The 13,055-nt window shown below is 44.0% G+C and overlaps 1 protein-coding gene across 1 annotated transcript in view; it reads left to right on the top strand.

Annotated features, from left to right (window-relative positions):
- The first annotated feature begins 34 nt into the window (after nucleotides 1-34).
- CENPN (centromere protein N) overlaps nucleotides 35-13,055 on the top strand; it is a 21,139-nt gene continuing 8,118 nt past the window's right edge. The window contains exons 1-7 of the mRNA XM_040329181.1: nucleotides 35-174; nucleotides 1,486-1,666; nucleotides 5,009-5,054; nucleotides 7,566-7,625; nucleotides 7,764-7,840; nucleotides 8,252-8,422; nucleotides 10,231-10,332. Coding sequence (XP_040185115.1) covers nucleotides 128-174; nucleotides 1,486-1,666; nucleotides 5,009-5,054; nucleotides 7,566-7,625; nucleotides 7,764-7,840; nucleotides 8,252-8,422; nucleotides 10,231-10,332 — 684 coding nt within the window. The 5' untranslated portion in view covers nucleotides 35-127. The remainder of the gene's footprint in view (nucleotides 175-1,485; nucleotides 1,667-5,008; nucleotides 5,055-7,565; nucleotides 7,626-7,763; nucleotides 7,841-8,251; nucleotides 8,423-10,230; nucleotides 10,333-13,055) is intronic.

The raw sequence follows: 13,055 nt of genomic DNA, 5'->3' as shown, positions 1-13,055 counted from the left end.
GGCCTGCTCGTCACCATGCTGCTTGGAGACTGGACGCCGGGAGTCGTGATGGGGCTCTTGTTGATGATGTCGTCGAAAGGCGACTCGGCCGTGATTGGCCAGTTTGAAGGGACCTCTTTTTAGCGCCATGGCGGCGCCTCCGGGGAGTGCTCTGAGGAGCCACCGACGGCGGAGGTAAGAGAGCGGGGAATCACGGAGAAGAGGGGGAGAGAGTAGTGCACAGGTTGCGGCCCTCAGTGTCTGGAGCCTCCTCGGGACGAGCTGTCCCTGAGCTTGGCACTGCACTCCTGGGAGGAATATATATTATTGTCTGACCGGGTAACCATGGAGCGTTCCATAGAAATAGTTCAGCAGAGCGAGTTCTCCGCTCCAGAGTCCCATTGCTGGGAACACTAAGCACACAGTCTGTCCCATAACACAGACCTGGCAATGTCCAGACACGGCCATTCCTATTCTGAATGAAGGAGGGCAGAGCTGCTGGGCTTTCCTCATATAAGGGTCCCCTGACATCACCAAAGGGCCACACATAAGCAGTATGACACTAGAGACTACGCCCCCCGGTGAGGTGACTGGAGGGGACTGCGGACGCCCTGCCACCCCCCCCCCCCCCGGGAGTTGACCGAGGGAGACTGCGGACACCCTGCCCCGGGACTGCGGACGCCCCCACCATTCCCTGACCCCCCCCCCCTGGGGGACAGCGGTTACCCCCCCCCCTCCGTGAGGTAACCGGGGGAAGCAGATGCCCCCACCATTCAACCCTCCCCCTGGCGAGGTGACCAGGAGAACTGTGACCCTCCAGGAGGTGACCTGTTTGGGCCCCAAGCCCCCTGTGAGGTGACCTAGGGCTGCGCACAAACAATCCCCCCCCCCTCTGGAAGATGACTGGGGACTGCAGACACATCCCCCCCCAACCCCCGGAAAGGTGTTCAGTGACCCTCCTTCCTGCCCAGGGCGAGGTGACTGCGGATGCAAACCCCCCCAGCGAGGTTACCGGGGACTGTGCCCCCCAGGAGGTGACCTGCTGACTCCCCAACCCCCCTGGGAGGTGACCCCGGGCTGCGGACAAACACTCCCCCGTCCCCCCCCTCCGGAAGATGACTGGGGACTGCAGACACATCCCCCCAACCCCGGGAAAGGTGTTCAGTGACCCTCCTTCCTGCCCAGGGCGAGGTGACTGTGGACGCAACCCCCCCCCCCCCCCCCCCTAGTGAGGTTACCGGGGACTGTCCTCCCCAGGAGGACTGTGACTTCCTCAACCCCCCTGGGAGGTGACCCAGGGCTGTGGACACACACCCCCGGAAGGTGACCGGGGACTGCGCACGCATCCTTCCTCCCCCCCGGAAGTTAATCGGGCACTGCGGACACACTACAGCTGTACGCCCAGAGGCGATTCAGTTCGCATGTGTTGCGCTTTACAAGTCTCACTCACGTAAACAAACGAAATATTGCATTCATTGAATGATATTTTTTGTCTTCTCCCCCCAGCACTCCCGTCGTAGATGAATGCGTTACAGAATTTATTAAGAGGACCGTTCAGAAAATGTCTATTGCTGAACTGATGAACAATTTAAGAGCATGGGGCTTTTTAACAGATGCAGAGCTCCAGACATTACCAGCAAAGACCACCAGGGAATATATAGCACTGCAAGTGGTTCATCTGTGTGAGGTATGATGTCCATCAATAACACTTGTAACACCCACCTGTAAATGACATCTGACCCCACATATTCAGAAAATTCACTTAGCCCTGGTCCACACTGATGCCATCTTGAATGCTTTCCAGAACAGTGTTATAAGTGATATGGATTTCTCCTGCTTTCAATATAGATCTAAAGTAGCCCCAGCACCCTGTGGCTCTTCACCAAGAATGGATTGGGGGAGGGGGAGTTCAGTGCTCCTGGGTAATTGCCTTTTCTAAGCCCAGCGGTCTCCACAGTCAAGCAGGGTGCTGGCTCTGTTTGCAACAGAGATAATGGAAAAAATAAATAGCTGGATAGCCGCACTCTAAATATTAACCTTTTTTATTGAAAAATTTAAATAAAAGGTAGGTACAGACTAAGGGCCCTATCAACGGGCTCAGTTTTGCTCAGCAGGGGTTGATCCCCACTGAGCAGGCAGATGAAAATAGGGTTTCCATCTGTCACACTTTGGCGGATCGGATGTCAGCGGACATGTCACCGCTGACATCTGTCGCTCCATAGAGGCGCACGGAGCGTCTGTTCAGATCCAGCAGAAAAACCTGAACGTGTGAACTGCCGCTGACCTGTTTCACACCAGACTCGGTGCTTAGTCATAGCTAAGGTGCCACACACACGCACCCCTAGATAATTAAACAAATAGACAGAACATATATGCCATTAGTGTTGTATTTGAAAGCGCCTGTGAATATCTAAAATCCAGAACCTAACCATTAAACAGATGGAGAGAACCCCCCACCCCCCCCTTCTGGAGATTTAAAAAATATATGTAAAGAATCTTTAAATTTTAAAACAAACACTGGTGCAACCAAACAAATACATAAAATACCATATGTAATATAACTCTCATGTACCAACAAATACACAAAACACAACGAGGGAAACGACCAAAGCGCCTATCATTCATGTATTAATGCTAGTACATGTTGCTCAAAATTATCTGATCTGCTAAAAAGGTGATGCTGTCCCTCCTTAATGTTAATTCATATTAATATTATTGTACAACGACATAGTTTTGATTGCTAAATTCTTCAGTTCTCCACTATAGTTTCACCAAAGCCACCCCATATAATCACCAAGGCTATATAACCGATGGCGTGGGATCAAATGAATGCTATAAATGAAAATGACACATATTGAGAGTGAATGGTGCTGCTCACCCCGATATAGGCGATATGGGAGAGTTCCCCCGATGGGGTTTTTAGGCAAACAAAAATTCAATAATTATAAATAATATGCATTATTATGTTTAAAAGATTTCATTGGATGTAAGCAGGATGTATGAATCATGACAATTGTGACAAATGAATGCCATCATCTCCCGGCATAAATTCATAGGAAAAACCTAAAAGATATAAATCTGAAAAATGGATAAAGTAGTTACTGCCATGGAAAACATCCGGAGAATGTGCATACATGCATGGCGCATACACACACATATCCACATAGGTACATGCCCATAGACAAATAAAATAATAAATTGTATCTGTGGATTAAGATAAATATGCCAATAAAAGCAGCCCCAGATAAATGTAGATGACAAGAGATGGATTTGGGGTTTGTGGTTTAACCACTTGCTGATCGCGCTATAGCAAAATGACCGCTTCATCGCAGTCAGACAGTTCTGGGAGGGCATCATATAATGTCCTCCCGTGATCGTGTCTGCTGCGATGCGCACCTGAGCCAATCGCTCTTTACCACATGACCAGCTGTGTCCAATCAAAGCTGATCGCGATGTGGACACACTTGCTGCTAGAAAGCTCTGTTAGTGTGAACAAAATTATAAAAGTTTCATATGGGTACAGTGCTGTATGACTGCGCCATTCAAAATGCGACAGCGCTGAAAGATGAACATTGGCTTGGGCAGGAAGGGGATAAAATAAAGTAAATCTGTCCCATTCTTTGAAAACTTCTTGGCAAATAATCAGTAGAGCCAGAGGTAAATGCTGTTGCAGTTACAGCATGTACATTTTTTTTGTGTGAAAAGTGAGCTTGGACCTGTCCTGTCCTTGATTCAGTGAATCCACTGTTCAGATGTCACAGCCTGGGTCCCCCAACTCATCTTGGTACTCCTTTATTTATCTTCCAAGTTTAGGCGGACCACCTATGTTGACCCACCGAAACAGTCAGTCCCTACTCCTGCATATGTGGCAGTGAAATCCCAGGTGGCTGCAAGAGCAAGGACATATTGTTCTCATGTAGACAGACATGCCACCCTCAGTGCATGTTCCAGTATTTTCCTGCTGCACAGCAGCCTTGGTTGCTAAGAGGCTGTGGACTGTGCAGCCGGAAGTACCACAGCAACCCCAATGACTTGTCCCCGGCCCCCATCAGCTGCCAGATGGGACTTTCCCCACCTGACAACAGAAAGTTAACAAAGGAATTGTAGAAAGACATTTTTGGACAGCCGCACTCTGGAACAACCTTCTCGGTTGCCTTTTATTGATAAAAGTATTCAAACACCACACATCACAGCAAAGACAGGGGCATACAGCTGACGTTTCGCACTACAATCAGTGCTTACTCATAGCACATGACAACAGAAAGTTTAACAAAGGGACAGGGATTGAAATAAAATAAATATAAAAAAACACAAGGTGATAACTCAGCGCTTCTCCTCCATGTCTGTATCTGTCTCTAAACAATGCTGCATCATTTTCTGTGCTTGTGTTGCTTCTCACCATCCAGTGTCACTCTGGCACCCGCTGTCTCCTGGGAAACCTTTGGCACACGGGAGTTATTGGAAACTCGCTTCTGCTCAGCAGTCATTGCCTTGTGAGAGGGGAGAAGCCACACTGAGTATAGGAGGATGGCTGAGTTATGTTGTGTTTGATCTATTTGTTTACTTTCAGCTGTCATCTGTGGAATCTCCTGGCTGTCAGCTGAATGTCACCAAGTCATTGGTTGCTATGACGCTGATGGCTGCGGGCTTCATAGCAACCAGGGAGCCCTGTGCAGCAAGCTAAAGAGTTGTATGTACTCTGACAGCTTCCCAGCACAAAATAATCCACTCTGAGTACTGACATTCCTCTTTTCGTCAACTCAAGCAAAAGTACCAAAGCTGTCGCAAGACTTTGTTGAATTTGGAGTACGTCTTTTTTGAAGCAGACTTTTTCACCCTCTCGCAGCACTCTCCTCTTCTCCATCCTATACACCCCCACCACCACAGCACAGTTTTTTGTTTACTTGCCTTTTCTTTCTTGCTAAACGCCTCTTCTCTTTTTTTTCTTTTTCTTTTTTTTTTTAACACATCATTTTGCATTTTAAATATGTATATTACGTTTTTCTAAATCTTTATTTCCCCATCCCAGGCAAAACAGGCTACAATAAATCAAGCAGCAGATTTGGATATCATCTGTAAGTAATTTCTTCTTCTGCTTATTTGGTTGTTTATGAATTAGATTACCAAAGTATCAATGTTAGATCAGTTTCACACCATCAAGATAAAAGATAAACAGAAATGTTTTCAGTTGAGGCAGATCTGTCCTAAATCTGAACTCTAGGTATGATCTTTATTGTATAATTATATAGGTCCAGCTTGGACCAATATACAAAAGTATGCATTGTTCATACCTAAGGGGCTACTGGGGAAGCAGACAATAATTTTAGTAGTCAGTGCTAGCCACTATCTTCTGGGTCATGTGCAGCTTCCTCACTGACCATAAGGGGGGTTTTGCTCGGCACTGCCTCCATCCCCCGAATACATTGTAATATTTTTTAACGAATATAAGGTATTCTCTGATTGGACAAGGTGGAGATTGTGACATTACATTAAATTCTTGAAGGTATTATGTGAATGGTGACAATGCAGAGAAAGTGACTGCTTGTGGTCAGTGTGCAGTGAGGAAGCTGCTCTGCAAAGGATCTGGAAGGTTGCTGCTATCATTGTAGTAGCACCGAATTGATTATTGCTGGTCCCCAGGGGTCTCTCGGGTATGAAATTTGCATTGGTCCAAGCTGGCCCAACATAAGTATGCAATAAAGATCATACCTTTTTTAATTCTATGTCTGTTTAGTGCCATCCATATTTTTTAATTAATCAAAATAAAGCTAACCCCATACCATACTGCCACATACACTCACTGGCCACTTTATTAGGTGCACCTTGCTAGTATCGGGTTGCTCCTCTTCAACCCCCCCCCCCCCTGCTATCAGAACTGCCTTCATTCTTTGTGGCATATATTCAGCAAGGTGTTAGAAACATTCCTCAGAGATTTTGGTCCATAGTGACATGATGGCATCACACAGTTGCTGCAGATTTGTCGTCTGCACATCCATGATGTCCCAAAGGTGGTCTGATGGATTGGGATCTGGTGACTGTGGAAGCCATTGGAGTACAGTGACCTCATTGTCATGTTCAAGAAACCAGGGGTGAGATGATTGGAGCTTTGTGACATGGTGCATTATCCTGCTGAAATGAGCCATCAGAAGATGGGTACACTGTGGTCATAAAGGGAAGGAAATGGTCAGCAACAATACTTTCATTGGTCGTGGTGTTTAAACAATGCTCAATTGGTACTAAGGGGCCCAAAGTGTACCAACAAACTATCCTCTACACCATTACCACCAGCCTGAACCATTCTTTCATGTTTACGCCAAATTCTGACCCTACCCCTAACATCGTAGCTGAAATCGAGACTTCTTTAGATCTTCCAATCTTCTATTGTCCAATTTTGGTGAGTCTGTGAGAATTGTAGCCTCCGTTTCCTGTTCTTGGCTGACAGGAGTGGCACCCGGTGTGGTCTTTTGCTGCTGTATCTCATCTGCTTCAAGGTTTGATGTGTTGTGCGTTCAGAGATGATATTCTGCATACCTTGGTTATAACCACTGGTTATTTGTTACTGTTGCCTTTCTATCTTCTCAAAGCAGTCTGCCCATTCTCCTCTGGCATCAACATGGCATTTTCGTCCACGCAACTGCTGCTCACTGGATATTTTCTCTTTTTTGGACCATTCTCTGTAAACCCGAGATGATTAGCAATTGCTACCAAGCAATTGAAAAGGTGTACCAACGGAAAGGGGTTAATCTTTGACCAGCCATTTAGCCAGTTCACTGTACTGCTGTTAGTGAAGGAAGAGCAATGATTGACAGCAGCTCCTGAACTATCAATCCCAAGTATAATTGACAGTCTACTCCCCACTTCCCCTAACTACTCATACTTCCTCTCCCTGCACTCGCCCACTGCCTTATTTAGTTACCAGAGCTTTCTAAGTTACCCAGTACTTTGGGAAAAGGGGAGTTTATAACTTCATCTCAGAATGTAACAATGGGTGCCTAAGTAGGCAATGACTATTCCCAATCACTGGTCCTTAGTCCTGTGTAAGCTCCAACTCGGGAACACAGGGACATTTCCCTCTGGGTGCTAGTGGGAGAAGGGGCCGCAAGGAAAATGGGTGGACTACTAAGCAAACCTGTTACCTTTTAAAGGGGAACTGAAGCCATTTTTAACTGCCTTCTTATATGTGCCCCCACCTCACCTGGTCACTTTGATCCCTCTGTTTGCTGCCTTTGGGCCATCTTTTGTACCAACGCACCTGGAATCATATTTTTTTTTTTTTTTTTTTTTAAGCCCTCGTAGCTGATCACATGAGCTGCCCTATGGTATCGTAGCTGATCACACGAGCTCCCCTTTGGTAATTGTAATCTAAATAGAGGCTAAGATAGCGCTGTCTTTGGCTTCAAGACTCACAGCAAGGAGAACCTGAGAGAATGTGTTTTTTTTTTTAACATCAGCACTTCTACTGACAAGTTTGTATATAGAATTTTATTTTACCTTTTTTAAAATTAAGTTTCTAGCAGTGAAAATAAAAATGAACCTGTTATATAAAATTGTGATTGCAATATTTTGTTGGTTTCTGTCTGCCACAGATAATCATTCTAATGCAAATAGGAGGACGTGGGAGGTTTATCAGATGTCTAAGCCAACTGGTAATTATTGAAGTGATCTGTTTCATTCCCCCTAAATTTCTATTTGTTTTCTTTTTCGAAAGTCAAGTTTAGCCAAAGTTTTTGTTTTTTAAACATGGATTTCCTATTGAAAAAATAATCCTCTTCGTATCTCACCAGATTCTGAAATGAATCACATCGATGTGTCGGAATTCAAAGCACGCTTCAAGAAAGTCATTCACTCAGTTATGAAAAATGTAAGATGCTACATCTAATGTATTTTATTATTTTCCTCTAAAAGCCTTCCTTGTGCAGACATCCAGAAGTCCTGAGACTGCTACTGCGGTGCTAGGATGTCAGCAGACTCGACGCTGTCACTCACATGACACTGTACAGTGTTTTCCTTGGCCTATTCCTTCTGCTTTTTTATTACAATTTATATACTGTAGTGCCAAGAATGTAAACAGCATTTTAATACTGTACATTTTCCATCACTTGCTTCCCCTTAAGCTTGCTATCTATCTAAAGCTGACCATAAACCAATCAAAGTTTGGCTGATTCAGCAGAGAACAGCCGAATTTCAATCCATTCATAGCTGTCCCTGTTCAACAGAAAATGATTGTTAGAATGACTTCAGTCAAATGACAGAATATTTTACTTCTCCTTAGGTAACTATCCACTTCAAAGATTTTGAAGATGCAATGTGGATCCGCTTAGCTTGGAGTCAAACTAGTATGAAGCCCAATCAATACAGACCTACATTTGTTGTGTACCATACCCAAACGCCTTACGTCTTTGTTTCAAGTCTTTCAAGTACCTTCCGTCCTGTCTTGTGTCAAGTATGTACTTCAGTTACTTCCATTCTAATCTTGCACCAACAAGTGAATATTTATGTCTATGAACTCGTCTTTTAAGCTAGGTAAGGCTGGATTCACACTGATACTACACGACAGTGATACGACTTTCATCCTACTTTGCTCTGCGACATCAGTCCTACATTGGTCCTACATTGATCCGACATCCATCCGACTTTCATGAACCGGATACTACTTTGATCCGACTTTGGTCAAAAGACAAGTCAGACTATCGCAATCAAACCAATCCCAGTGTGAGATAATTCCTTTTACTGCTGCTGTAGTACAGGGAGCATTTTCAAAGTCGGACTGACTTGTGTTAGACCAGTTGAGACGGCTCTCATAGGGAAACCTTGATTTTCACACGTCATGTGACATGAGCTCCCAATGTCGGAGCGTTTGTCGGACCAGTGTGAACCCGGCCTTAATCACTACAGGGCATTGTAGTATGAGTCTAATTTCTCTGAATTAATGCATAGCACTTTTGTGTGCAGGTTTTTTTTTTTTTTATATACTTAATATATTTTTTAAAGAGTAAGGGGCATCCATGCATAACAATGAACTTTTTTTTTTTTTTTTAATAGGCAATTGAAAGTGTTTTATCATATTTGTTTGAAAATAAAAAAATAACTGTTTATCCTTCTAGAAATCCAGTGAGCTTGTAACTTCCTGTGTAAATCTCGGGCAGTGTTTTTAGTTTACTGTTTTAACCTAAAGAATAACCTACACCACAATGTTTTAAAGATAAGGGGTGGTCTTAATACTTCCTTACCTAGGGTGGCAACACTGCTACTTCATAGATACAGCACAGTGAGTAAGTGTTGTCAACCTAGGACAAATACATTGTGTGCACAATTATTAGTAAATAGGGATGCACCAATGCCAGTTTTGGTGCCAATACAAAGCATGTGGCAGGGATCCACCCATATGCCTGAGCCAGCTGCTCCCGCCCCCTCCACAGCCCAGCGCTCCAGTGGGGGGGAAGGGGCATAGCAGAGAGCTGCTGGCTGACAGTCAGCATCTCTCTGCTCAGGGAGCACTGAGAACCAAGCGATTGAACGGTTCTCAGCCTTATCGCCGGCGGGGAACAGATGCAGTATTGGTCTGAATATGATTCCAAAAATTCTCATTTCTCTTTCGTTCCTTGACGAACACAGCTCCTCATTAGGGTAACCTTAGGATTATATACCTTCCTATCAGGAGTATAGCCCTAAGGTCAAGAATAAGGAGCTGTGTACGTCAATGAACTTCAGAGAAAGGGATTTTACGGTGAGTACAAAAATCCTATTTCTTCTCTTTTAAAGTTTAACACAGTGCCACATGATCCCCACTGAAACGTCTACTCGGGTGATGTGGAATTTATCTGGGGGGAGAAACACCTTTTCAACTTTCACATTTAGGGCCAGTTCACACCACAAAAATTTACTCTGGATATGTTCCGGATCAGATTTGCTTACAGTTCACACCACACACAGTGCGTTTTTTGATACAATTTGCTATGTTCCAGTACCGATCTGTGCTCTACATTATTTTCTGCACCGGAAACTGATTGCACTAGTGTGAACTAGAGCCATTGTAATACATGGGAAAATGCATGCATTTTTAGTGCAGAAAAAAGGCGCACGGAACTGCATCTGGTGTGAACTAGCACTCGGCGAATTGCAAGGTTTAAAAGTCATCATCGCTCTAGGAGTTCATGCAAAGGGTACTGATTGTTGCATTTTGTGTGATAAACCTTTTATAATTTTCTATGCGATTTATGTTTTGAATATTTGTATGTCTTTCTTTGATAGGCACTGTTAAGTGCTGCTAGATACAGTCATTTTCAGCAGATGGACCTGAAAAGTCGGTGCTTGGATTCCCTGAAAGACATAGTCTTTAAGAGGTTCAATCAGGTGAGTTTAACCTTTTTTTGTTTGTTTGCACATGTGAAATGTAAATCGCATACTTGAGTTATGATGTATGGCATGACTCAAATTTGATAGTTATGATTTTGTTTAAAGTATATGTATAGCCAACATGGTTACGTTTTAGATCGAGTAGTGAAGGGTTATGCACATGATTTTTTTTTATTTATTGTTTTGGTCAGTAGATCGCAGGTGCAGTCTCGGTCTCCTGCAGTCCACTAGTCACCTGAGTGCAGGAGGAATCAATTGAATACCAGAGCGCTCACCAGCACCCTGATAGCTCATTTTTTATTTTTTTTTTCAAAATTATAGCGGCAGGCACAGGGAGAAGAACCCCTGCACACTGCACAGGTAGAGCGAGAAGGGCTGCAGGAGCATGTTGCATGTTCCACCCTAAAAATGGGTGGAATATGTAGCATGTTCTGAAAGTGAACTTATCATTGAACAGTTGGCTTTATTTTTCACTGCCTGTGTCCTGTTAGAGATTTCTCTTCCTGTTCCTATCAGGATGTAAGAGGAACCCTCTTCAACGTGAGGGCAATTCCCCACTTAGGCAGTTGTCCCCACAACATGTTCTACCATTAGGAAAATTCTGATTACATTTTTTGCTCTGGTGACAACTCCTATTTAGGATTTGACATCACTTTCTGTGGTATCTGCTAATCCAGGCTTTGTGCAGTGTGGGTCACTTGGCCAGTGCCAAACAATTGGCTGACAGAGCTATTGACTGACTTTGAGCACCAGACCACAAACCACTTAGACGTTGACCACATGACTAATACATTAGCACTGGTTAAGTGACTTGCTGCCAGAGGAGGCCTGAAGCAAGTGGGTTCTTGCTTAGTACAAGGCAATACAAATGCTGGCTTTCCTCTCTATTACAGCATGACCACAACCCATTGCGATAGTCACTGCACACTTTGTGTATTCACCTAGTGAGTCTGTTCTTGTCTATTGTACTGAAAGGACCTTTTTATGAAGCTCAACTTCAGACAGATATCCAAATGCATTAAATGTGTTTTTTGTTTTTTTGTTTTTTTCTTATTTATTTTCTTATTTCCTTACAAACATTTTATGTTCAACCAGCATAAACCTGAATCCATCTTATATCTGGCATATTTGTTCCTCTTTCATAGACTTGAGCCAGCTGTAGATGGCTCTAATCTCTGCCAGTTCAGTATGGACCGGTCGAGATTTGATCAATCTATGGGAAAAATGATTACACCCAGGTTGATTTATACTTTTCTACTCCTTCTTCTCCTTGTGTGTTTTTTATTTTTTATTTTTTTTTTATATCCTGTTATGGTGTCCTGACCATACCATCCCTTGGGGCTTTTCCTTTTCTCACAAATTGATTATACCCAAGTCTATCCACTTTGGTGCAGCCAGCATGTCAGATTTTCAGTATGTGATTGTTGTCAGAGGTAAGATAGCCCCTAGCAATAATCATTGTGTTCTCCCATCAGGGACGGCTCCCTGTGCTCCCCCACCAGGAGAGCACAATAACTCCACAGGACGGATTCTCCCATTAACACTGAGGCCCTGTACACACGATCAGTCCATCCGATGAGAACGGACTGATGTTCTGATGTGCCTACACACCATCAGTTCAAAATCCGACCGAGTCCAACGCGGTGACGTAAAACACAACGACGTGCTGAAAAAAAGTTCAATGGTTCCAAGCATGCGTCGACTTGATTCTGAGCATGCGTGGGTTTTGAACTAACTTTGCTTTTGTGTACTAACCATCGTTTTTGACCGACGGTCAGGCGTCCATCAGTCCGATTTTAAAGCAAGTTTTAAAACTTTGGTCTGAAGGGCAAAAGTCCGATGGGGCGTACAACACGGTAGGTTTGGACCGATGAAACTGGACTTCAGTCCGTTTTCATCAGTTTGGACTGATCGTGTGTACAGGGCCTCACTGTGTTTGATGGAATCCAGGTGATTTTTCTCTCCTGCAACTGAAAATTACATCTATGGCCTGCCTTAGGCTGGCCATACATTTATACAATTTTCTTCTAAATATTTCCTTTTAGATTTGCCAAAACCATATAATAGAAGGTCAAATCTAAAGACTTTCAATTTGTATGCAATCAGGCAGGCCCTTGTACTACACAGTTGAAGGTAAATCTAAAGGAAATTGAATAAGAAAATTGTATGGTTTATGGCCAGCTTTAGACTGTGAGGTAAGGTCAGTATTACGAGCCAGTCCCACTCTGCAGCATACACATGACAAGGAACATACTGAGAGACAGAGGGAGCACCGTGAGGGGAGTTGATAACCTGTAGTGTTCCTCCTACATTGTCCAGTCAATAGGAAAGTGATCTCGCTATATTTTCTTAGCGTGAACAGAGAGCATTTTAACCCTCTCCTTGATGTGACGTCCGGCAGAGGCTTTCATTAATCGCAAATGTGGCTGGATGGGATTACATATCCTTTTGACAGAAAAGACTGTTCACACAGGTGAATTTCAATTGTTTGCCTGAAGTTCAGCTTACAGGATATTTACTTGCCATTTGATCACTCAAGCACTGCATTGTGGTGAGGTAGGGACAGTGTCATGCTTTCTCCCTACCCAGGAGCCCTGAATAGTTCTGCAGACTTCAATATCAGGGGAGCAAGTGGAAGGTAAAAGTACATTCTCTTAAGGGTTCCTGCAATAAAGGGAACCTGTTACTTTGTGCATTATGGCACAGAGAGCAGGTTCTCT

The sequence above is a fragment of the Rana temporaria genome, chromosome 11 (genome assembly GCF_905171775.1).
Source record: "Rana temporaria chromosome 11, aRanTem1.1, whole genome shotgun sequence".
NCBI lineage: Eukaryota > Metazoa > Chordata > Amphibia > Anura > Ranidae > Rana > Rana temporaria.
This window is presented reverse-complemented; position numbering and strand designations above follow the sequence as displayed.